This window comes from Alligator sinensis, unplaced genomic scaffold (assembly GCF_000455745.1).
Source record: "Alligator sinensis unplaced genomic scaffold, ASM45574v1 scaffold608_1, whole genome shotgun sequence".
NCBI lineage: Eukaryota > Metazoa > Chordata > Crocodylia > Alligatoridae > Alligator > Alligator sinensis.
The window spans coordinates 379,209-403,678 of record NW_005842799.1 but is presented as its reverse complement, the minus strand read 5'-3'; the positions used below and the strand labels follow the sequence as shown (position 1 = coordinate 403,678).

The 24,470-nt window shown below is 42.2% G+C and overlaps 1 protein-coding gene across 3 annotated transcripts in view; it reads left to right on the top strand.

The window, feature by feature from the left end:
* CCDC88C (coiled-coil domain containing 88C) overlaps positions 1 to 24,266 on the top strand; it is a 145,135-nt gene extending 120,869 nt beyond the window's left edge. Inside the window, exons 21-31 of one of the 3 annotated variants that reach the window (XM_025191249.1) lie at positions 565 to 708; positions 5,297 to 5,483; positions 6,299 to 6,444; positions 8,576 to 8,665; positions 9,506 to 9,747; positions 14,308 to 14,496; positions 15,450 to 15,518; positions 16,397 to 16,465; positions 19,010 to 19,311; positions 20,343 to 20,558; positions 21,887 to 24,266. In XM_025191249.1, the coding sequence (XP_025047034.1) occupies positions 565 to 708; positions 5,297 to 5,483; positions 6,299 to 6,444; positions 8,576 to 8,665; positions 9,506 to 9,747; positions 14,308 to 14,496; positions 15,450 to 15,518; positions 16,397 to 16,465; positions 19,010 to 19,311; positions 20,343 to 20,558; positions 21,887 to 22,891 (2,659 nt within the window). In that variant the 3' untranslated portion in view covers positions 22,892 to 24,266. The remainder of the gene's footprint in view (positions 1 to 564; positions 709 to 5,296; positions 5,484 to 6,298; positions 6,445 to 8,575; positions 8,666 to 9,505; positions 9,748 to 14,307; positions 14,497 to 15,449; positions 15,519 to 16,396; positions 16,466 to 19,009; positions 19,312 to 20,342; positions 20,559 to 21,886) is intronic. The other 2 variants (XM_014525419.2, XM_014525420.2) reach the window with 2 other exon arrangements.
* The last annotated feature ends 204 nt before the right edge of the window (positions 24,267 to 24,470 follow it).

Genomic DNA, 24,470 nt, shown 5'->3' with positions numbered 1-24,470 from the left:
TCAAAATTGGGGTACACGTTTTAAGCAGGGAAAGCTGTTTTCTTTGCTGGAAAAGAAGCAACCCTGGAAACACTGCATGCCATGCAGTTGCCAAGATGGGTGCTAAGATGGAAGTGTCTTTTATTAACCCTCTCACAGCCAGAGGTATTGGCTGAACACTGTAGTTTGTTCCTGAAGCAGCCAGGGAGCTGCTGGTCATATCAGTTTAATTATAGACACTTGTCTAAAGAACTGTTGACAGTAAAGGACTAAAGTTTTGTTACTGCCCTTGCAATGGTCCAGGAAGTTCCTGGTGCTATACTTTCTGGACACTGTGTAGAGTCCCAGAAGAACTTACTCTGTCACAGTCAGCCACGATTCTGGAAAAAAATGTTTCTACATACTACCTTCCATAAACAAGGTGTGTGTTTTATTTGGAAGCATTTTACATGAGAGAGAATACAATATACTGAACGTATCTTACTTTTCTAACAAGTGCTTTTTTTACCCTCTGAAAAAATCTAGTGGTAGAGGAAATAAATTTTGTAAGCAAAAACCCAGAACATGCTTCCTCCTGCCTTGCAGGTATAATAGTTTAATGAAACAGAAGGCAGAATTGGAAGAGTTGGAGAAAGTTTTAAAAACTGAGAGAGAAGTTCTGCAAGAAGAAAGAAGAACAAATGCAATAGCTACTGGAGAAAACCAGAAGCTTAGAGAAGAACTGAACAGGTATGGCTTCTATGATAAATATCTTGCATAATCTAACAAAAATCATATATCATAAACACTGTAGATTTGTTGGTATGCATTGTGATTCTGATCCAAGTACTTCAGCTTTAGGAAGTGCTCATTAGTATGTTTGTCCATAGCAGAATATATTTTCCCTAACTTTTGTTATATTAACTTCCTTGTGTTGACTTGCACTTCTTACAAACCCGTGAAACTGGATTGCACATGGCATAAATCTACGTGGAATCTGTCCAATGGCAAGTGATAGATAAATACCTTCTAATTGTTGAGGAGAACATATTTAAACCAGTACAGGATGCTTTATTACCATAATTGCTCAAATTTAAAACAAGGTTTTCTCCCCAATCAGCATGGGGTGAAAAAAGCTCCTGGTTTTAAATTTACATACAAGGAAACTTAATTAAATACATTATTTATTATCAAAGTGCTGCCAATAACAGCATATGTTCAATAACAGAAACTGGCTATTAAATTGATTTAATGCAGCCAACACTGACCATGACTATAAAACACATGGCCCATATTGGACTACCTTACAAAGCTAGGGCAGTCCATCTGAATAAGGTATGGTAGGCCCATTGCACTCAGTCTCCCTTAGTGCTGACTCTTTTAAGTCATGGTGAGTAGCTACATTGAATACATTTTGACTTCCTCTTCACTCCCACAGCTAAGCTGTGTCTTTCCCATTTCCAGTAAGTCCTGGTTCCTCACCAGCCGTAAATGTCTGGCAAACATCACCAAATGGGGCCCCAAACAGTTCACCCAGGATCCCTGTGTCACCCTCTGCCTGTCGCATATGATTAGTGTAGCCCTCCCTGCGCTCCATGAAATGAAGTTGGACCAGGTTGCCCTGTACTCCATCTGCATATAAATCAGGGGTGGGCAATAATTTCAGCTGGAGAGCCGCTTAATGAGTTTTTTGGTGAGTTGCTGAGGGCCACAAGGGTAGCCTCACCCCTTGACAGGTGTCCTGCCCCCTGGTTGCCATCTTGTGACCAGAAGTCTTGCCCCTAACCCCTGACCTTTGCCACTGGAAGTCCCTCCCCTTCCCCCCAGAAGTACTCCTTTTGGCAGGGGGGGGTTGCCATCTGAACCAGAAAAAACCAAATCATATACTAAAAGTCCAACATCTACTATAACATTTCTGAATTTTATTACAAAAATATTTTTGTCATAGTTTGTGTAGTGTATATAGAGGTGATTGCATAATAGGTCAAAAATAAAATCCTACTCTTGTATTTTATGTGGGAGGTGTGTGCAGGGTGTGGTGGGGATGTGGTTTTTGAGGGGGTATGACTGTATGTCTGGGGGGGTAAGGTATGTTGCAGGGTGTGTGTGTATGTGGGGAGGTTGTGGGGGCAGGGTGTAGGTGTGTGGGGATGGGGGGGATAGGGACCCGCATATACTCCTTTCCATGGTACACAGCCCCCACCACCAGCAGCAGCATCAGGAGGGGGTCCTTGGGGTGCTCATGGCGCTGCTATCTGGTGACATGCAGCTCCAGCCAGCACTGCTCATGGCGACAAGGAGTGCAGCCAGGTCAGCCCATCTCTATTGTGCAGGGCTCCCTGCGGTGCACATGCAGCTCCTGGCTCTCATGCGCCACCAGGGGAAGATCTGTGCGATAGAGCTGGCTGCCACCATGGAAGCAGGGAGCAGGATCCTCCACCACTTCCAGTTGAGTCCTGGCAGCTGCACACAGCAGGGAAGGTAGGCAGTTCCATCACGTGGGGCTTTCCCTGGTGGCGCATGAGTGCTGGGAGCTGCACGTGTGCCAGTGGGAGCCCCTACAACAGAGGCAGGCTGGCCAGCCTGGCTGCACTCTGCTGCCATGTGCAACACTGGCTGGGGCTGCACACCACTGGGCAGCAGTACCCCACCTGTAGATGCTGCTGCTGCCACCAATAAAGTCTGTGTGCCATGGGAGGGGGGGGGAGGCATGGGTGGAGGGCCCATATCTCTCACCCTCCCTCACACTGCCCACCCAAGCTCTGTGCTTCCACCACCCCCTTGCATGGCCAGGACCTGCAAGTTGCGGCACGGAGCCAGCCTGGCACGTCCCAGAAGCACGCGGTTCCCACTCTTCGGCCAGGACCCAAACGGAGTGGCACAGAGCCAGCTTGGCCCAGCCTGGTGGCACACTAGAGTACTAGCTGTGGAAAATCCCGTACCTTCAGGCTGGGCTGACTTCGTGCCTCCACATGGTGCTCCTGGCACTCTAGCCATGTAGAGGCATAGAACCAGAGTCGTGCAAGCCCCCTAGAGTGGGTCAATCGCCATCAGTGTCCATGTCCCATCTGCCCCCCCTGCCTGTTCTTAGTTAAATTTCCACTCTAGTATGGAGGGAGGGCAGGGGAACAGCCACAGGGTCACCAGGGCAGGAGCCTGTGCTAGGCAGAAGCTTCCAGTCTCCAGAAGCTGGTGGGGGTGGGACGGGGCAAGGCAGGTTGGGGTGGGGGTGCCAATTAGCAAATAGTTCCTTTTATAGGAGGTACCTGGAATACACACACATCCCAAGAAATGCTGAGCTGTGGGGCCACCATGGCTTGAAACAGCCCAGTGAACTGTATGGAAAATCATGAGGCTTTTAACTAATATCATATATAGTACAAACTGTACATAAGTAGGTACAGAAGTGCTGCTTAAAAGTGTATTTATGGATTACTTGTGCTAAAACTTGCAGCAGTTTCAAAAAAGGTAAAATGCATCAATTCTAGATTAACTAAGTCGGTGGGTGCTCATTGTACAAAGTCATTTTTAAATTTGCTCCTCACTTCCATGTGCTCAAGGAGAGCAGAGTCTGAGAGTAAGGGTGGGGAAGGGGCTGCAAGGGGAAGAAGTGTGGAGTGGAGCAGAGAACAGGGAGGCTACCTGACCTTCCAGATTCATCATCCCTGCTAGTAGTGGGAGGGGGACAAATTCAAGGCAGACCTTCAATAATTAGATTCTATACCTGGAAAATTATAGCAAACTTATAAATTTCCATATAAGGAATCGAATTACTGGGGAGTCATCTTAGATTCAGGATCATCTCATATTCAAGTAATTATAGCATTAAAATTTCTGGGGAAAAATACCCATTTGGTTTTAGCACCTCTGAAGATTGTGAATAAAAATTCAATATTGCTTACCTCAAACAAAAAAAAATAATCACAAGTCAGGCCCCAAAAATCATGAATTTGGCTTAAATTGCATAAGATTCTTAAAACAGATATAACTTTTAATGGGATTTTCTTTGGGGGTTTTTTGTTTATTTGTTTTTGTTTTTTTGCCTCATAGTTTTTGCACCTTGTAGGTGCCCTCTGGTCACATTGTTTAAGGTTTTCATGCAGTCATTTGGGTCACAAGCTGGGACTTCTAAGCAGCTTTAAGTGTCTTAAGACTTACAATAGGATTGTGACAATTGGCAATTCTGGAAATGATTTCTATCAAAATAACCAACTTTTTCTTTCTTAAATTATAACTATATTACTTCTGACTTTTCCAGGTGTATTATGCTTGTGGAAATTTTAAGGTCTTCTCTATTGCTCTTTAAGTTATAATACCCTGTGCAGACAAGCAACATTCAAGGCTTAATTACAAGGACTGGGCACAGTTTAAAAGTCAATGGTCTGTACATCCACCAGGCACATTTTAAGCCATGTTGAAACACCACTTATGGGCGCACCTCTGAGGAAATTTAGACAGCACAGTGGTAAAAATGGCTCAGGCTAGTGTAGACTTGCACACCTGTCATTGCTCTAAATAGTTCATAGCATAATGATGGGAAAATTTTAAAGGACTTTTATATAAGTCAAGCCAGAGAATCTTTCTAACTCAAGCCCTCTTAGACAGAATTGCATTGAAAAATCAAGCCTGTTTTATGTTCTCTCACCTCTATGACAGAATGAACTCAAAACTGTTTTGACTGTAATGCAGCTGAGTTCATTACTGTTCTGCCAGCCAGGATTCCCTGGCTGGCTTTATTCAGCTCTGGGTTTTCATCTTACTATTGACAGGGCTTTGGACAGATTACCCAAAAGATTAATTGCAGAGAATTGAGAGAAAAATAAAAGTAATTTACTGTATTCAGCAACAGATTCAGAATGTGTTCATTTTTATTTTAAGTCTTCCAAAAATAGCATATATTGTAGATAGTTTTGGCTTTACTACTGGCTTAAATAAAATATTACAAGTTGTCTAGTTTATTGATATATTGCAATGCCCATAAATAACAGTAACACTTGTTTCATGCAAGAGAAAACTTCCAGTGAATATTCCTCAGTTGTGCCAAGCAGAGTTGATTTTATATCAGAAAACCTTTAAGTATATGCTACCATGGAAACTAGCTGCATATCCTAAATACCAAGGAAGTGGTAAGTATTATGTTCTGAACTTTTTCCTTCTAATTCTTTTTTAGAAATGGAACATTTTATAATGCTGGTTTTGTACTTTACATGTAAAGAGTCTTTGAAAATTGGTCTTGACAGATACAGGTTATATTTAATAATTGCTCAGCACACCAAGAGAGGGCCTTTTTGCTGTTATGAAGTAGAACTTAAAAGCTTTCTGGCTCATTCACTTTCAGGATAAATTTCTTGCATACCCAACTAAAGGCAGAATATGAGGGGCTGCATACACACACAAAGGAGCTTAAAACATCATTGAACAATTCCCAGCTAGAGCTAAATCGTTGGCAAGCTCGCTATGATGAGCTGAAGGAGCGGCATCAGTCCATGGACATCTCCTTGACCAAGCTGGATAACCACTGTGAGGTGAGCATCTAGAGAGAACTTTCACATCTGAGATGGGGACAAATTTTCCAAAAAAGCATCTGCTGTCTTGTTTTATAAGTTAGAGTATTCAGCCCTCTTGAAAAATTTGTTCTTACACTGTAGACAGCAGAACAAAATTGCTTTGTTATTAATGGAAATGGAAACTGGACTTTGACAATTCAGCTGACCATAGCGAGCTCCTGCACAGGTCATCTGTGTAATTACTTTTTAAGCAGACACATCAAAGAGGTGCAATTGTATTTTTAGGGTGGAAGATTTGGTGATACTGCACTAAGCAGCAGGAAATTTGCACTATGAATGATGGGTGTGGAGTTGCTGTTATGTGGGTAGATTCAAAAAAGAAGGAAAAGGATTAATAAACTCCTTCAATATTCACAATCTTGAATTATTTGGAAGATGAAGAATCTTCTGATTTCCTGAACAAGCCTCCCCACTACACTCTGTCTTTCTGCTTCTCCTTGTGGTACATGACACAAGTGTGATCATGAGGATTAGCGCTTGTAGTCAGATCTGCAAAGGTAGTTGGGTATCTTATTGCCACTAAGGACAAAGTGAATTAGAAGCAGCTAATGCCATTTTTTGTCATAGAGTGCCATGAACCTGGTTTAATGCAGGAATAAGTAGGTGAAGCTTTTTGTCTTATGTTATAAAGTAGGTCTCACTAGGAGATTCTGATGCCTGTATGAGTCTTTTAATATATTAAATCTTTACCCTGGGTATTTGTGCTAGTTTAAATGCATTCACAGGGAAGCACAATGCAAATAGGCAAATTTACCTCTTTATCTTTTGACTAGCTGCTTGCCCGTCTGAAGCGAAATCTGGAAGAAGAGAACCATCATCTCCTGAGCCAGATCCAAATGCTGAGTCAGCAGAACCAAATGCTACTGGAACAAAACATGGAAAATAAGGAACAGTATCATGAAGAGCAGAAGCAATACATGTAAGAAACTGCAGTTTTGCCATATCAATTGTGATATCTGGGATAACTGGATAGGCAAGTTGAATGTGCATGTTGAATGTGGAAGCTTCTAGCAGTATCACGAAGAAGCAGAAAGACATAGAGTGCAGTGGTGGGCCCATTATCTTTCCCAGGCTATTGAAAGCGTTTAAAAAGAGTAAGAAGATTGTAGAGAAGCTAAATGGTTTTTGTGTGTGTGTTTATTTATGACATTGAGGAGACCAATATTTTTAAGGGGAAAGGGTGAGGCACTGAGGTTAATTGTGGCCTGAAAATAAGATGTGAATCTAACTGATAAAACAGCAGAAGTCCAGAGTTCTAAAGGAACTTAAAAGAGGAGGAAGTGGCTAATCTACTGACAAAAGTCTGCATTCTCGTTACAATGTCTGCTTCTTGAGAAGTTGCATAATCTTCCAGCTTCCAGAAAGGGTTATTTTCAACTAAACTACATTTAAAAGACAAAACAACTTATCTCAGGATCTGCCACTCAGCAGGGTTTATTGAATCACAGCATCACAATAAGGTGGATACACTTATTTTGGTTCAGGAGGTAGCTCATTTGAGGTGAACACAGCTTGTCTAAGTATAACATTGCCTGGCACCATAATTGATCAGTCTTATTCAGAGCAGGTTGTGTTACCACAGGTGTCTAGCACAATATTTTTCTAAACCAGTGGGAGCCAACTTTTTTGGCAGGGGAGCCACAAATTAGCCTGCACCTTCCTTAAGTGCCGCTCTGATCCCTTTCCTCTGCTGAACTGATGCTCTGCCTTCTGCTCCCTCCCCTATCTACCCCATGCTGCCTGTCCCATCCCTCATCCTCTGCATGCCACACACAGGCTACCCATGCCGTGGGTTAGCCACTCTTGTTCTAAATGATACAAAATTTCTAAGGTAACCAAGTACTTCATCTACTTTCCTCATCTCCCCTTTAAATAGGTTAGTCCATTAAATTAATGCTTTTTGTTTCCATTTGTTCTACCTTTACAGAAAAACCTATCTTCACAGGGCTGTGTGAGCTCTCCTACAGTACTACAGTACAGTCAAGAAACAAAATGTATTCTTGAGCCCGAAAATTGAAGTTTTATGAGCTAGAATCCTGGGAGTCACTGCCTGAGCTTTATTTCAAGACTAGTAACATGTTTACACTTTTATTACAAAATAGCTAAATAAGTTTGACAGGAATAGAAGTCGACATTCTAGAAAGGAGGGTCATTCCTGTTGATATGCTGGCATTTTGAAAGACTGTGTCAATAAAATAGTAGCTCAAGATCCAGTAGAAATAACTTAATTTATTCTCTCATGAAGAATTGAGAAGATGTAGTTTTGGGGTGAGAAGTGAAATTCTGTGTAGAATGTCTCTTCCTAAGACAGAAGAAAAAAAGAACAGGAGTAAATTAGTAAATTTACCTTTTTTTTCCTAAAATGTTTCAGACTGAGGTTATTTAAGGATCCCAGGACCAGTATAGTTCAGTAGCAATCTCCAAAAAAAGGATGAGCAGTCAGGTGGGCAGCGTTGCAGATGACACAGAATTGTGTACGTTAGTCAAGTGTGAGGAATTCCAGGGGAATCTACCAACAGCCAAGAACGTTCCCTTCCACACTTAATACTCTGTTGGCAAACAGGTTTTGTAAGAAAACATTCATGTTTCTTCCCCTCAATCAACTTGTTGCATGGCTAGGATTTTCTCCGTGTTGATAAATTGCATAGGCTGATCCATGGGAGGCTGGCGCCTTCTTTGAGGTCCTGAACTGCCCCCCGCAGCTCTCACCCCTCCACTCCTTGGCAGTAGGATTCTCTGGCATATTGTGAAAACAAGGCATGTTGTAATCTCTCTGCACTCTGTTTCCTATCATCTGTTTAGGAAAAGAGACTAGTAAACCCTCTTTTATGCCAAGTGTGCACAATTGAAGTGTTAGTGATGTTAAGAGATGTTTACATTTATTTTTCTGGGTTGTTGATGAGTAAGATAGAGGTAAATTAATTCTGCACTACAGAAGGCTGTTTGACCCATATAGTTCTAGCCTGTGAGGAGATCTCTTTTGTCCCTTGGTGTCTGTTGGCCTTCTATTTTGTAGATATTTTTCAGTATCTACGTTTTTATTTTCACAGTGATAAATTAAATGCTTTGAGGCGACACAAAGAAAAACTAGAGGAAAAAATAATGGATCAGTACAAGTTTTATGATCCTGCTCCAAAGAAGTAAGTCCTCTTCAGTTTCAATGCTGCTATTGCAATACAAAATTTTGGAGAGAAAAGGGGGCAAAACCCCTTGACAACTTGTCTGGAAGTGTAAAGGAGGGAGGTGATCCATCTGATTCTGATCAGTTTGGAGTTATGTCACCTGTTTGTTAACGTTGTGATATAAAGTGTCAGTTTTTCAAATCCTTCCCTGGAATTCTAGCAGGGATGTCGGATGTGAGGGCCTGCTGATCAGTGAATGGTCACTAATCTGGTCTGTCAAGCCAGCAGGGAGAGCTTAATCCACATCCAGAATTTACAAAGCTGTCTCTGTCTGGTTTTGGAACATGCTCTTCCTCACTGACACTGAATTGGCATCACAGACAGGTCCTAAACAATAACTAAACAGCCGCACAGCATCCAGAACTGCTGTTTTTATCTGGGACACACAGTCCAACATGAGAGAGAGATCTCTAAAAAGGATCAAATAAAAAAAACCCAGCAGACCCTGCCCCCCACATAAATTTGTCTGACCTCTCTGATGCAGAGAAGAATATGTACCGAGTCTTAGCATCCTTTATTTCATGGCTTCTCTGCCTCTGTTTGTAGCTAGATCTCCCCACCTATTAAAATCAGTCCATGCATAAATTTTGTTCTCTAATGGAGGGACAAATTCCCTTTATTCAGAACACTAACTCTGGAGAAATATCATTTGTTGTCCATGTGTTAAGCAACAGATTAGTCCAGATTTTAAGCCTTTTAGAGATCACACTGCATCTTTATGTCCAGTTCACAGCATGATGTACTGAATTTAGAGCCAATTTTTTTTTATCCTTCATTCTGAATATTTGCCTCTAACAGAAAAAACCACTGGATTGGAGCCCGAGCCTTAGTAAAACTAATCAAGCCAAAGAAAGAGGCTACACGGGAGCGATTGAAATCTGCCACGGAGAGTACTCCATGGCACCCTGAATCTGCAGAGACAGCAGCATCCCCATCTGCCCCCCAGAAACTTAAGCATCAACAGGAGAGTCAGGATAATACCTCTCAAGGGTCAAACTCTATAGAGGAGAGAGACAGCCATAATGGATCTTCAAACAAAGGTAGGGAGTGTTTGGCTTAAACAGCTACTGGATGAAATAAGTCGTACACGTCCCAATGTATTTGCTTAGAAGGCTTAACAGAAGTAATACTTTGCTTTCCTATAATCACATAACTTCGAGTGTTAAACTCAAAGTTATATTTGTTAGTTTTATCTAACATCTTGGGTCTCGACTTTCTGTGCATATTAAATTTCACAGTTTGCCTGTATGTTTGTATGTTGACACAAGCAGACATTCATTTGCAGGAGGCTTACAAGAAAATAGTGTAAGGTTCTTCGGTAAAATGAGGAAGTTCATTAACATCTGTTCCTCAGGTGGCTGATACGATATTGTCTGGCACCAGCAGATGGCGCCCAGGGAGCAGAAATGACAGAAGAACCAAAGAGTTTTAGTTCCTACCAACATTATTACTTGAGGGAACATTAGGGTGTTTTATCTGGCATTGAATGAAGAAATTACTTTTTGTAGAATGATTGCAGATGATTTCTGTAGCACTGCAAAACAAATACAGAAAACACCAATTTGCTCTTTTCTGTGTTGGTTATAGCTGGATAATTATTTTGGACAATAAATCAGATATTCTTCAGCATGCAGAATTTAAAGACAATTTTCACAAAATTAATTAATTGTGATCTTTAATAAAGGCAAAAAAAACTAAGCTTCACTGCTGCTCTTGAGACTGTTCCAGTCAGCCTCGCAGTAACTTTTTTGTCTTCTGCAAATATTTATTTTGTCAAGAAATATCCTGTACATGAGGATCAAGTGGAGATCTCCATTAATATAAATGGGGACAGAGAAAAGTCCTCACCTCTCCCCCTGCCCCAGGTCGTTCTTAAGTTATAACCCAGCTACAACTTCAAATACTTGTTTAAAATAGTCTGCATTGTAGCAGTGTGTAATTTCAGGAAATGTTACATTTCTTTTGTGTGCTTCCATAGCTGTCACTGCAACAAGGAGGGAGTTCTGGGTGTGCAAGAAGTGCAGAACAAATTTATTGTTAGAAAGCACTCGGATTCTATGATGATGAAAACCAATATAAAACCCTAAGATGAATCTAAGAAATTTGGCTGCATGTATCATAGAAACAATTGAATCATGCTTTATGTAGAAATGTTATGTCTTGGATGACCTTACCAATAGTTCTAGATATGGTTGTTCATAAGTGCTGTAATAAAGTAATCATAAATTTAATCTTCCTAAACATTATATGTAGCAACTTAGTCTTTTCTGTGTGTTTGTGGGGTTACATTGTCTCTTAGCTGTTTCAAGACATTTTTAGTTTTATTTATAATTTTTTGTTCACGTTTTTTTTTTCTTCTTCTTTTTGGGATATCCTGGGTGATAACAAATTAGCTGCTCAACGCAGAAAGATTACCTTTTTGAGAAGCAAAAGCAAGGACAAAGAAAAGTCTCCTAAATCTCCATCGAATCATCAATCTCTCTCTAATCGGCTGCGGTTCTGGTCTTCTTCCGACATCCCATCCTCTCCTAATGAACCTCTTTCTTTCTCGGACATGGGAGATTTCTAACACCTTTTCTTTGTCATTTTATCATACATTTCTGAAGTTTAAAACAAAAAACCCACGTGCCTTAAATACACACTCACTGATACAAACACTCAGCATGTCCTTAACATCCCTCAAATACAAGTACATATTTGCAAATGTGGACTTAATTTTTCCAGTAGAAGATGTATCTTTGCACACTATGGAGCCTTTCTTCAATGCAGAACACTTTTAGGGGACCTCATGACATACAGTTTATGTATGTAGAATGGCTGTGGTGCATGTTATAAGTAAGTGAAGTTGTTGTGTGCTTCAATATCTTCTTGCAGTTGGAGACTTGCATCATGTCCAGTCAAAATGCGAAACTAATATGCTGTTGCTATGCTTCCTACAGTGTATTAACTCTACTAAAATATGAAGCTAATAAATAAGCACTCTTGGAAATTTTTGCAATGTTCTTTGCTGCTTAGTAAAATTTATTTTTGCCTCCAAACAGTCTAAATATGGATATACAATGGCAGCTACTAATTAATTAACTCTGAGCATTTTCATTCTAATTTTCAGAAGTCTTTTAATTTCTTTTGTGAATATTCAGATTAAGTGAATTTGGGGTGAGAGATCTGAGCCTCTGTGTTTGAGAGTTTTTGTGTTAGAAGAGTTGATTCACTCTCTAGAATCAAGAGCAAAGCCCAGTAGTGCCCTGAAGTCTTTATCATCCGTTTGCCATTTGGTGTCTTGTGAAATTAAATAGTGGTTGTAGTCTCCCCCTTGTGTTGGACAAGTGTCCATGTTGCAGAGGGCACTTTCTCTGTTGCTACTTATTCTTTTGTGTTAATAGGGAATGTCCACCTCCAGGGAAATTAATATGGCACTTTTGAAAGCACAGAATGAATTATTTAAAAGCAGTTGACATACTGACTTGTATCCCAAGTTTTAGGCCATAATCATTTTTATGGCCATTCTATAAACTTCTGAATGAAGGGAGAAAATAGAAGCAGTACCTATTGTCACAGCGCACACATTGTATAGAAGGTATAGTTTCAAAAACTGCATTGCTCAGTTGTATCCCACTCCACTTTCTTTAATACATTTGTTGCTATTCTGTGCTTTTGAACTAACTCTTCCCTTGTACATGCCAGCTATTTGTTTTGACCTCCTTGCTCTGCTTTGTTTGCAGTAGTAATTATATATATTTCCTTTAGAAAACTGAAAAACTAGAATCCTGCTTCTCATCAAGGTTGTTCCTAAAATGAAATCTTTAACATTTCACTCTTTTTATGTGTGCCTTTAAGCCATGTATACTGATTAGGCTAATTTGTTTTTTCTCGTGCATCACCAGGAAGCATACTGCATATCCGTTTAGGTGTGTTTAATGTATTAGAAAACCACATATGTTGTCAAGACAAGATCCCAAGCTAAGCAAAAATCTTGATCATTTAAAAATGAATGCATTGAAGGAGGAGAGCTTAAAGATTTTTATCATAGTAGAAAAAATTTATATTGAGAGGTTATCATAGTGTGAATCCTGCTAAATAACTTCCAAGTTGGAGCTTCGCTTTAAATAAGACTTGGACTTTGTCAAAGTAATGAATCCTTGTTCTCTTCTTATACTGAAGCACCTATTTATAAAACATGCCTTAAGGCTGGGAGGTCTGACTGCTCTGGCCTGCACAAGGCTGGTCAGTGGGCTGGATTGGGTCCACAAACTGGCTCCACATGCTGGATCTAGTGTGGGCCCTGGAATGGGTGTTGTGTCATGCATGTCCCTGAGCAGCTGGTCTAGGACGACGTAACATGTGGCATCTGCCCCAGGACTGTGCTGCATGTGACCGCTAGTCCAGAAACTCTGGGCATGTGTACATATGCATTAACACTAGTTCATGCTCATTAAATCTAGTACCACTATTGTGAGGTACTAGGAAAATGAACATTAACATGTCTTAATGCGCATTAACTAAATAGCAGCAGGCACTTTTACATGTGCTCTGGAGGTGGGGAGGGGGGCAACATTTTAATTAGAGTGACTCTGAGAGCCTCTGTAATTAAAGCACCACCGTGTCTTGTGTATTAGCGTCCCCATGCTTAAATATGGTGGCGGGGACGCTCGTACTAAAGCTTGTTGAATGAGCTTTAGTTCAAGTGCCCCCTGCCACCATGTTTTAAGTGCGAGGACACTGATATACAAGACATTGGAGGCTGCTGGAACACAGTAATTGCCATACTTCAGCAGACTGTATTAATTGAGTCTGCTCCAACATGCTGGAATTCCAGCACGTTGAAGCAGCCTCCATGCTTGTGTACAGATACCCACTGTTTTAGTGATGCTTAATGCATATTAGCCTGTTTTAATGAGCATTAATTAATAGCATTTTTAGTGATGCTTTAATGCACGTTAAAATAAAGTGTAATGCCCATTAAAGCGCACATGTAGATGTGCCCTCTGCCACTGCACCTGCTTCAGTTCAGGTCTGCTCCATGCTAGATCCAGCAGATGTCCTGGAGTAGCTGGTGTGGGCACTGTGTACATCGAGGTCACCCCTTGCTGCCCATTCTGGGACCGATGCTGCTCACAGCCTGGAGCAGATGCACAGTCTCAGAGTGGTTGGGGTAGGTGCCATGTGTGCTGCAGTCCCAAAGCAGGTGCTGCATATGGCACATGGCTCTACAGATCAGAGCTTTGACACCTCTTCTTTAAGGCAGTAGTCATAAAGGGCTTTTACATCTCAGCTGGTTTTTTTCCTGCTTTCATGTCTTTGCCTTTTTTTCTGTTTCCTTCACAATACCTTTATGTGTATAAAGTAAAAAACCCAAAAAAAACAAGCCTTCCTACCGTCTCTAAAGCAGCCCTAGTCACTCCTTTGCTTCCTAGGCAGCCCACACAATTGCAAAATCAGCTGCATAAATCTCTTACCCAGTACTGAACTATTTATTAAAAAGCTTGCAGAACCAGCACCTTGTTGTGTGTGTTTTGTGCCCGCTTGTTCTGTGTGTATGGAAATGGATTGATACATATCCAGTGAGGTTGCCTGATTCTGTATTTCTCTCCTTTCCTTAGTATTAATAGATCTAAAGCAAAAACGAATTTCCCAACATGGAGGCAGCAACGATAATGTTGAAATTTCAGCAGACCCTGCTGCTAGGCACTGTGGCATGGAGCTGGGTGTCAGGACTAACTCTGCCTCAGCTATCCACTTGACTGCTTCAGGTTCTGTGTCCACTTCCAGGCTCCAAAGCAGACTTAAAGGTGTGTGGTACATTCTGGTATCTGTAACTTGTACAGCACTCAGTTTTTGGTCCCTGCTTTCATGCAATGTGATCCTCAGTCATAACAGGAACTGAGTCCCCTATACAAAAGCTGTACACATACATGACTCCAGTACTGATCTGTATACCTGTCAGAGGCTCAGCAAGCTAATTAGGTGCTGGTGGGCTGGGGGGAGGGGGGGGGCACAGACAGATGGATGTTCCCATCTACTGTAGACCTGGGGCATGGATTAGTGGAAGGGAAGGCAACCTTTCCCTGTAACAGCATCAGCTCCACTCTGGCAGCTACAGCCACATGCTGAGGCTCCCTGGGAGCCAACCCTGTTGCCCTGTTCACTGCCCCCCAGCCCCGCCTTTTCCCTTCTCCATGCATACATATTGAGCCACAGGGCTATGCCGGTTCTGGCAAAAGCTTCTTTGGGGTAGAGGTGCAGGGAGGCAAGCACTCGCTCAACTTGCTTTCCAGCTCCCAAATGCACCGCTTAGTGTGGCACTGCCCTGCCTGGCTCATCTGTCTGGACAGGTGCAATGCAGGGTTTCCTCTGCCATGACAAAGACTCCCGGGGATGATTCTGGCACCTTTTCCTACTCAGTGCCTGGAGTTGCTTCCCTGCTCACCTTGCCCTAGTTACGCTGTTGACACACAAAGCATATTAGTCCCTTGATATTATTAGGCTTCTTTACACCAGCAAAACTCTCAGTGTAGAATGTGATGCAACTCTGGTCATTCATCTAAGTGGACTCCTGTATATGTGTGGCTTTGGGTCCTTTGATCAAAATGGTGTCCTTAAATATGGCTGCTTGTCCCAGTATAAATTTTGCAAGTCCAATCCATTAGGTCTGTCATTTATACCGTAATGGTACATTTAGGGATGATCTGTGGGATTGAGTTTTCTGTGCTAAATTACCTACTAAGCATTATTTTCTTCCCAGGATGTAATTCAGAAGATAATCTTGTGGAACAATTCCCTGAGGTAGAGTTTTCCAATAGCAGACAACATGGTAAGTTGATAGAACATACATAAAATTAAAATAATCCTAATGTTGGATCTTGCTTCATTTTGTCCAAGGAAACCTCAAAGGTACTTAAAATTTAGGTTACAGAGGGCACATCTACATGTGTGCTTTAATGTGTAGTAGCCTATTTTACTGCACATTAAAGCATCATGTCAAAAAAAGTGCTAATATGCTAATGCACCATAAAAATAGGCTACTGCACATTAAGCATTATTAAAAAAGCTTGTGCTTTTGCTACTGCATATTAGGACAGCCTAATGCACTTTGATTTAGTACCTCACATTAGAGGTACTAATTTTTAATGCGCAGTAGCAAAAGCGCATTCATGAACATGTAGATGTGGCCAGAATGAGAATATCGATTTCTGACATTTGCATCTGTATGTTTTATTTTTAATTTGATATATTTTTTAAGAAAGTGATTAGTTCCTAAAAGAAATGAAATTAAGTTCTGATTAATACAAGTTGGCTTCCACCAGCAGCACTTTAATGCATGTGGTAAAGATTTGACACTGACTGCATCTGATGTTAGTGAGCTTAGGTTTGCAAAAGTTTATGCATTTCTAATTTAGTTAGTCTGTAAAGTGCACCTCTACCCTGTCTTCTGCCTAACTTCAGACTAACAGGGCTAATTGCATACCTTGGACTTTCTCATACATTACGTTTGAGCACCATTTTTCAAAAATGCACCAGTGACTTGGGTATGTAAGTCCTATTTTCAAAAGAGACTTAGACACTTATCAGTCTATACCTAAATGGAAGGCGCTAATACTAAAGCTTCTAGAACACTTAGAAAACTTTTTAAAATATCCTTTGTCCAAACCTAATTTTGCACTCTTGAACTTTATCCTTGTATCTTTCCAGCATCCAAGCCAAATAGTTTAGAGAGCAGTAGAAACACATCCAGCAATAGCTCACCTCTCAATTTGAAAGGTAAGATGTTTTCAGAGCAGATGTCTTCTCCAGCGAACAAGAAATTCAGATGACTTGCATCAGTGTATTTTCCATCTTCACCAGCAAAATCCAGATGTCATGACTTCTGTAATCATTTTGTAATCTGATGAGGAGCCTTATCACACTGAGGCTTGACACAGGGTTTGAAATAATGATTTTTTTAAGACTAACTTTGTAATGATGTGAATTCTAGGATAGACACTCCAGTTCTTCGTTACCATAGGTCTCATGTCCTGAGGGATGAAAGGCCAATCTTAAACTCCTTTACACAGTTCTTCTACCTTTATTCTGTCCTCTAGATTTTCTGGAATTCTGTTCTCTAACAAGCAGAAGCCCAGTAGACCAGGTCTGGTCTACCAGGTTCTTCTAGATTCTGGCATGCTCATTTCCACAGCTTAGAGCAAGTGTCAGCAACTGGCAGCTCATGGGCCACATGTGGTTACAGAGATTCCCTTTGCAATAAGAATGAGGGGGGTCTACATGTGTGTGGGCTGCAATAGCCCTCCTGCCACCACTGCCTGGATGCTGCAGAGGCTGCAATAGCATCATTTAGATCAGAGCTGTCCGGTTGTCCCCTGGGCTCCCACCTGTCCGTGGCTCCCCTAACACCCAACTGCCAACATCCAGGGTCTCTGGGCTTCCCTTCCCTCCTCTGGCTTCCCTCACCTGTCCCCCGGGGGTGGCACAGCACAGTCCACAGTGCTGGGGGAGCACACAGCTGTCAGCTGAAGTGTTGGCAACCCACCTGTGTGGTGCAACAGGGGAGGCTCTCCGTGAGGTAGCAGCATTATTGTGGCCCACACAGAGCATGGCCTCCAGCCTTTTAGAAGTTGGACAGCCCTGATTTAGAGGCACATTAGGCTCCATGTAATTCACCCTGAAGGATTGGCTGTACTCGCAGAAGGCAAAGGATCAAGGAAATGAGAGCTAAACTTCATGTCATCCTCATGCATCTCTGTTCCCTTCATCTGAGTGTCGCTGCATGTTCTTCAGCTGTTGTTCCAGGTCTGATCTCCTTAAATTAAATTATCATTGCTAGTTGGCAGGGCTATGCAAAGCTTCGGTAGCTGATTTGATTCGGAGGAGATTCGGCCTGATTCAGGGACCGAATCTCCAAATTCGAATCAAATCAGGAGACTAATTAAAAGCTCCAAATTGATTCAAAGCATCCAAATCGATCCAGAAAAGCTTTGGAAAGGATTTGGCCGCTTCAGAGATTTGGCCATAGACTAAACAGGCAGCTGACAGCTGCCTCCAGCTGGTAAATCTGTTGGGGTTGGGGGAGGGGAGAGGGAAGCAGTGTGGGGAAGGAATTGGGACTGGGGCTGGAACAAGCTACCCAGCTGGGGCAGGGGGGCATGTTACTCAGGGAGGGAGGTAGGGGGGGAGAACGGGATGTGGGCGCGGCAGCGCTGGGAGCAGGGGCTCTGCCCTGCTGCTGCTTGCCCAACCAAGGCGATGGGGGAGATGCAGGCACAGCTTGCTCCAGACGCAAGGGGGCAAATGGCAGCAGGGCATAGCCCCCGCTCTCAGCGCTGCCGCACCCACATCCATACTGGCTGGCAAGCAGTGGCAGTGACAGGGCAGAGCCCCCGCACCCAGCGCTGATGCAGGCATAGTAGTGCTGGGAGTGGGGGCTATGTCCTGCTGCTGCCCAGAACAAGCTGTGTCAGCATCCACATTCCCAAACTCACTGGCTCTTGCAGCAGTGATCAGGGCCTCTGAGTGGCGATCATGGCAGAGCCCCCTGCACAGTGGGGGGCAGTGGACCTTCCCCCGTGTGCGTTGTCTGGGAGCTGGGGCAGCTCCAGTAGTCAGCTGGAGCCCGGCACCGCTCAGCCCCAGCTCCCAAGCAGCACACAGCACCAAGACGAGCTGTGCTGCACCTGCACCATGGGGCAGCTGCCACGCAGTTGCCAAGCCGGGGGGAGGGGAGGGGGGCAATCCCTGCTGCCCCCCACTGCCCCACGCTGCACAGGGAGACTCTGCCACGAACCCTCAGAGGCCCCCGGGCAGGGGATGGGGCCAGGCAGGGTGCCCATGGGGGCTTCTCCCACAGCTCCCCCTGCCCTGGGAGAGGCAGGCACAGCCGGAGGAGCTACAAGAGAACCTGCAGGCACTCAGCTGTGCCTGCCTCTCCCCAGCCGATCTGAATCTCTGATTCTGATTTGGCCACATTGAATGGGGACAGTGAATCACCAAATTGAATCACTGTCCTCCGAATCGGCTGAATCAGAATCTGAATCAAATACTTTCCTTTTCGCACAGGCCTATTGTCTGCCTCTATCCCAACTATGCAGTTGGTCCAATAAAAGATATTACCCTAAAATCCTTGCCTCCCTGAAACTCCAATTCCACAGAGTTTGGGGGATGATGAGCTTATAATCGTTAATTAATTTTTAATTGGACTATTTAGCAGAGAAAAGGAACTGAATCATATAGTATCTACTTCAGTAAGGAGTTGACATTTTGTTAAAATAAAGGAAAATGAGTAGTGTTAATGCTGCTTATTCCCTTTGTCAGGTTCCTCAGATCGTCTCCATGGCAGATGCGAAAGCCTCAGCAGTGAAGATATGCTGTTAAATAGAGAGATGCCTGCATTGCCCAGAGACAGCTATCTTTGTCACTCTGCTTCTGCCATCTTGATCTCTAGTAGCCGACATGACCCCTCCCTTCACAGAAATGGCTTGATCTCTTATGATGCTCCTCAGAGAAGTTACACACCCCACCCCTATGGTAGCAAGCAGCGCTCTGCCTCTCCTGGCAGTGAGATGGTGACTTTGCAAGAGTTCTTAGAAGAGAGCAATAGGCTATCCCCACCTACTGTAAGTAAATTAAAGCCATATCTCAGGTGCTATGAATATATTCTGAGCTAGTTTGAGGGAAGGAGCAAGTAAAAAAATAACATGATCATTGCTAATGACTATGGATCTTATTATAAACTGTTCAATCTTATAAAACATTTAAGTAAAGGAACCCAATTAAAAACAGGGATAATATATCGTATATCCATTATTTGTTTATATTTATATTTGTAGCTGGAATTAATCAATTAATAGAAATTAAGATTTGTTGTTATTTTTTCATTAAATAATTCTTCCTGATTAAATGTTCCCATTGTTCCACCACCTCTGAATTCAGTCTAGGTTTAATATTTGAACTAGTAGATGGTCCATGCAGTATTATTCAGAATTCCGCCTTAGTTGTAGAAAGCCCTCACCACAGTTCTTGGCTGCTTAATCTTTGCTGGGAAATGAATATTGGCAGCCATTTTATTGAATTTTGAAATGTGCATCTCAAAGAGCATCTGCCTTATTGAAAAATCTCCAGTTTTGCAGGAGGCTTCTATAAGGCTTTATGCCTGGCGGGGGTTCTATTTCCCTGGATTGTACTGACTCTTTCTAAGTACTAAGTGGTGCTATTGTGCTGTTGGTGAGACTTGATGCTAGATTATTCCACAATGCACTGTGAAGTGTCTTGTAGGAAATAAACTAAGTTTGGTAGATAGCAATTGCCTTTTATTGCTTAATGATGCTGTGCATTAGTGAGAAGCAGTGTTGCAGTACAAAGTATATTTTCAGACTAAGTTTATCGTTGTCATTGAATGGAAGTTAAGGTTTCATCAACAGCTCCCTAGCATTACTGGTATCAGAGGAGTCTCCACTTCGTATGACATCAGTTAATTTGGGGCCTTAATGGCTAAGGCAAACATTATGACATACCTCTTTCTCCCTTGTTGTTCTGATTCTGTGGGGTAAATGTCTTCAGTTTAAACTCTTTCACTGTTTGTTGTTGTCTGCATCCATCTGACCATGTCTCTATTTTCATTCTTTCTGTCATCCTTGTTCCTTTTCAGCAGCGACACAGCTTAAACGAGACTGAAATTATCTCATTGCACCAATTTCTATTAGAAGCTGATGCACTGTATCCCTCTTGCCATTCCCTATGTCCATCCCTCCATCAGGAGCCATCGCAATCAGTTGAACCACTCCTCAGTCATTCATGTCGTGGCAGTGAGAGGCACAAAACAGGGAGGGGGAATAGGAGACCATCTTCACTGTATATCCCCAGGGTATCCATCATTATCACTATGTAACCAAAGCTCACAATTTGCTGCAGCCGGCAAGCACATTCATGCATCTGAAAAGCTTCTTTTAGCCTAGCAACTGCTTTGGTTTAAAGACTAAAATGGCCCAGTGACCTGTATTAGCTGGTCCTAGAGTACTTTTAGTGCTTGGCCTAAGCAAATGTTTGTTAGGAGCATTATAACAATATAGTGACCCTCTAATTTTAACCTGCACACTGAAGGTTTAGACTAACATATGAATAACTCTGACTCAGCATGTGAATGAAAATGGAATGCTTCCGAATTATCAGAAGCTGCAATTTTATTGCTATTATTATTGTTAATAGCATTTGCTAGTAGTAAAATGGTTTTTCCAACAGGAAGAAAACTTCCCTGTAACTGTTGTGAAATAAATGTTAAATCTTGATGTACTTCCCAGAGAAAAGCAAAGAAATTAATTGCATCATGTTGTTTCAATACATTCTTTTGCAACTAGCATCTCCATTAACTGTTCACAGCATGTCTTGAATTAATACCTTAACAGTGATGCCTATATGTTTTGCATGGGTCTATCCATATCAAGCCTTTATTTTCTTTATGACCAGGTTAATTGTCTGCCACCACAGTATTGCAGATTATTTCTGGACAGTTTTCCCTATTTCAGTATATTTAGATAGCTTTTAATATATTCAATTTGTTGCCTTTTCAAAAATAAATAAATAGTTCAGAGTAGTAATGAAATTGTTCAGTATTAACATATCACTGCTTAAAGTATTCCATTATTTGTTATTCACAGCATACCGACGTATTGTCCACATTGTATTGTGGAAATGACAAACAAGCTACCATTTGCATGTATTTGATTGGCTAATATTAACTGAAGCAAAAGATCTGCAGCCCAGGGTGCTATTGAGAAAAGAATTTTAACTGGTGACAATTAAACTGGCAGACAAGGCTGTCACAATCTAATTATGATCAACATGTAACTCATTGATACAAAGTTACAGACCCTATACCTTTCCCCCACAGTGTTCCTACCTTTAGGTATAAGATACATGGTTTATGTAGGATGCTTCGGGCCCCTCCTTGCAAGCTAGTGTTAACAAACCAATTAGTGCTTAAGCACTATGAGAGGAAAAACATTTTGCACAGTACCAAGTGGCCTCCTGTACATTGATTTTGTGTTGAACCTTGGGTTGCTTGATGTAGGGAATTATGTTGTGACAACCTTGAAAGGAAAAATGTTTGCTGAACCATGTTTCTTTCAAAGCAACCAGAGTAGTGTCATTAACCTTGTGTGTGTGTGTGTGTGTGTGTGTATTTTCTCACATTAGGATACCTCCAGTAGCAGAGATGACTTGATGGGTGATTATTTTAGAAAAGCAAATGATCCCCCAGTACCTGGGGACCACCTGGTTCAGCCAGGTAGAAAGGAGGCAGCTAAGATGCCTACAAACTATGTTACACCAACTGTAAAGATGACTGTTGCCAATGAAGAAGGAAGAGTAACAAAACCTGGGAACTTTGTCAAACCAAACCTTAGGCAAGCTGATCCTGAGCCTCTGGCAAGCTCCCAGGGGTCTCTTAAGCTTCCTCATACATCACCACATCAACCACTCAGTGGGCCGAGGCAGATCACGCAACCTCAACAGTCCAGCACTCTGAGCCGAAGGAGCACATCATTGAGCAGAGCATTTAGTCTGGCCTCTGCAGATCTCCTCCGAGCTACTGGCCCAGAGACCTACAGACAGGAGAGTTCTCAGAAGCTTGCAGGCAAGGACTGTGTCAGTCCAGCCTTGAGGGTTTCTGTGCCACCGGGCTCTCAGACTACTTTAAAAGAGAGGCCTCAGTCTGCCAAGGTGTCCAGTTCCTTGCAAAGCATTGATTCTCGCTGTCGGCAGCTGGATGTAAGGCGTCTTTCCCTGGCTCCACCAAAGGATGAGAGACCACACTCCTTCCATCCTTTTTCTTCCTCTCCCTCGGCTTCTGCCAGCAACCTGAACGTGCAACAGCAAGAGCGAGTGTGTACAGTGCCTGAGCAACACTATTCACCTGCACAATACACACCTGCTAAAGTCAAGCCTAAGACCTTTCCACATTCTGGGGAGGTAGCCACTGTGACTCCTGTCAGAGCTGTCTCCAGTAATACTGAAGGTGAAATTACTGCTGGGCAAAGTGATGCCTTCATTACCAAATGCCAGGATAAGTCTCCAGAATGCAACACTGGAACAGGGGGAACAGAGGACCACACTACAGGTGGTAGCTCTAGGAGCACTTCTGGAACTCCAGATCCCCACGGGGACCAGCAGACTGTCTGGTATGAATATGGTTGTGTGTGACCCAGGGATTCGCTGAGTAACATGCATTTTGAGCTACTGACTTTGGGGTGCACTTGCTAGTGGACTTTGTCTGTCTAAACACTGTGCTAGGGCTAAAAAGACATTTACCTGCATGTTGGGAGCAAATAGTTGATCTGACATGCCTTCCCATTGTGGTTTTCTAATGGAGCAAATCTTTTATGGTTGAGAGAGAAAACTGAACAGCCAAACCAAGGCCTTTCCTTTGACACTATTGTGCCTAAAACAAAGTGTAACCGCTACAAACTCCCATCAAACTACGGGGCCTAATTTTCAAATGTGCTGAACACTCAGAGCCCTAATAGAAGCAATGAGTGCTCCACATTGAAAATCAAGCACACAATCTCCCTGTCTCTGTACCCCTTCCCTCCTCCCCTACTAGATTCTGCATTAAAGATACGTTCCATGGGACAAATTTAGCTGTGTTGAATTAAGCCCTCAGCCTGACAACCAGCTTGAGCCAACATTAAAGGTCATATAAAAGCCAAACTCCTCCCCAGAGAAGGAACTAGACACTTGCAAGGGCTTAAAGAAAAGCTGAAGGGCAAAAGCATGTGGCTTAGCAGTGAGTCTAATAAAAACAATTATCTTTGTAGCAGCTGTATTTTATAAATAGACTGATCAGAAAACCAAGGTCCTGTCTTAACCTTCCCCACTGGGAACTGCTAGAATACACAGAGGACAATGTAATTGTCCCACTGCCTTCACTACACATGCAGTTTGGTGGATCCTTGATTCTGAAAGTCAGGTGGTGCTGTCTTTTGAAACTTGTTTTATCTTTGATACAAACACTGGAACTGATGCATCCTGTTCAGAGGAAGATGCCGTTCTAATGCCTTTTCAATTATGGCATCTCATGTACAAAATAGTGTGTAAATACCATGTAAATGAGTTAAGCAGTGTATAGTTAAGCATTGTGTAAAGTGTATTATTAAACACTTCTTACATCCCTGTGAGTGATTGTCTACACCCTAAGTAACATGCAGGAATGAATTGTGTAAAAGAAATCCTTCCTTTTGTCTCAGAGGTTGTTGAGTATAGAAACCAAAATAATTTTATATACTCGTGAAAGAAATATACTTAAAAAAAAATCTATTTATGTATCTGTCGGGAGTTCCATTGGCTGCTGATGTACAGAGGATCAAGAATGTGTCTTTTAATTCTGTTCCATGTTTGTAAAGGCATTTCCCATGGAATAGGCTGAATTCAAAATTTTTTAAAGATTTTCCTTTCCCTGGTTCCCATCTAATATAGTAAAAGATACATGTAAGCAATCAGAAATTGAAACCGATTCAGCTAAGGAGGTTTTTGTTTAGTACATAGCAATCGCATTCTGAAAACATTATTATAAGCAGGATTGTTTATAATAAAGATTTAAAAAATGCAAATTGGTTCTGCGCTTTTTTCTCCATTGGAAAACCCACATGTCCACTGGGATGGGGCAGGTAGGTCTACATCTGGGAGCTTTGTTTAAGCTTATTTTAACACTGAAGATTACCATATTTACTCAAATCCAAAAACAATGTTGAATTTAAGACAACTCCCCCCAGGAATTCAATTC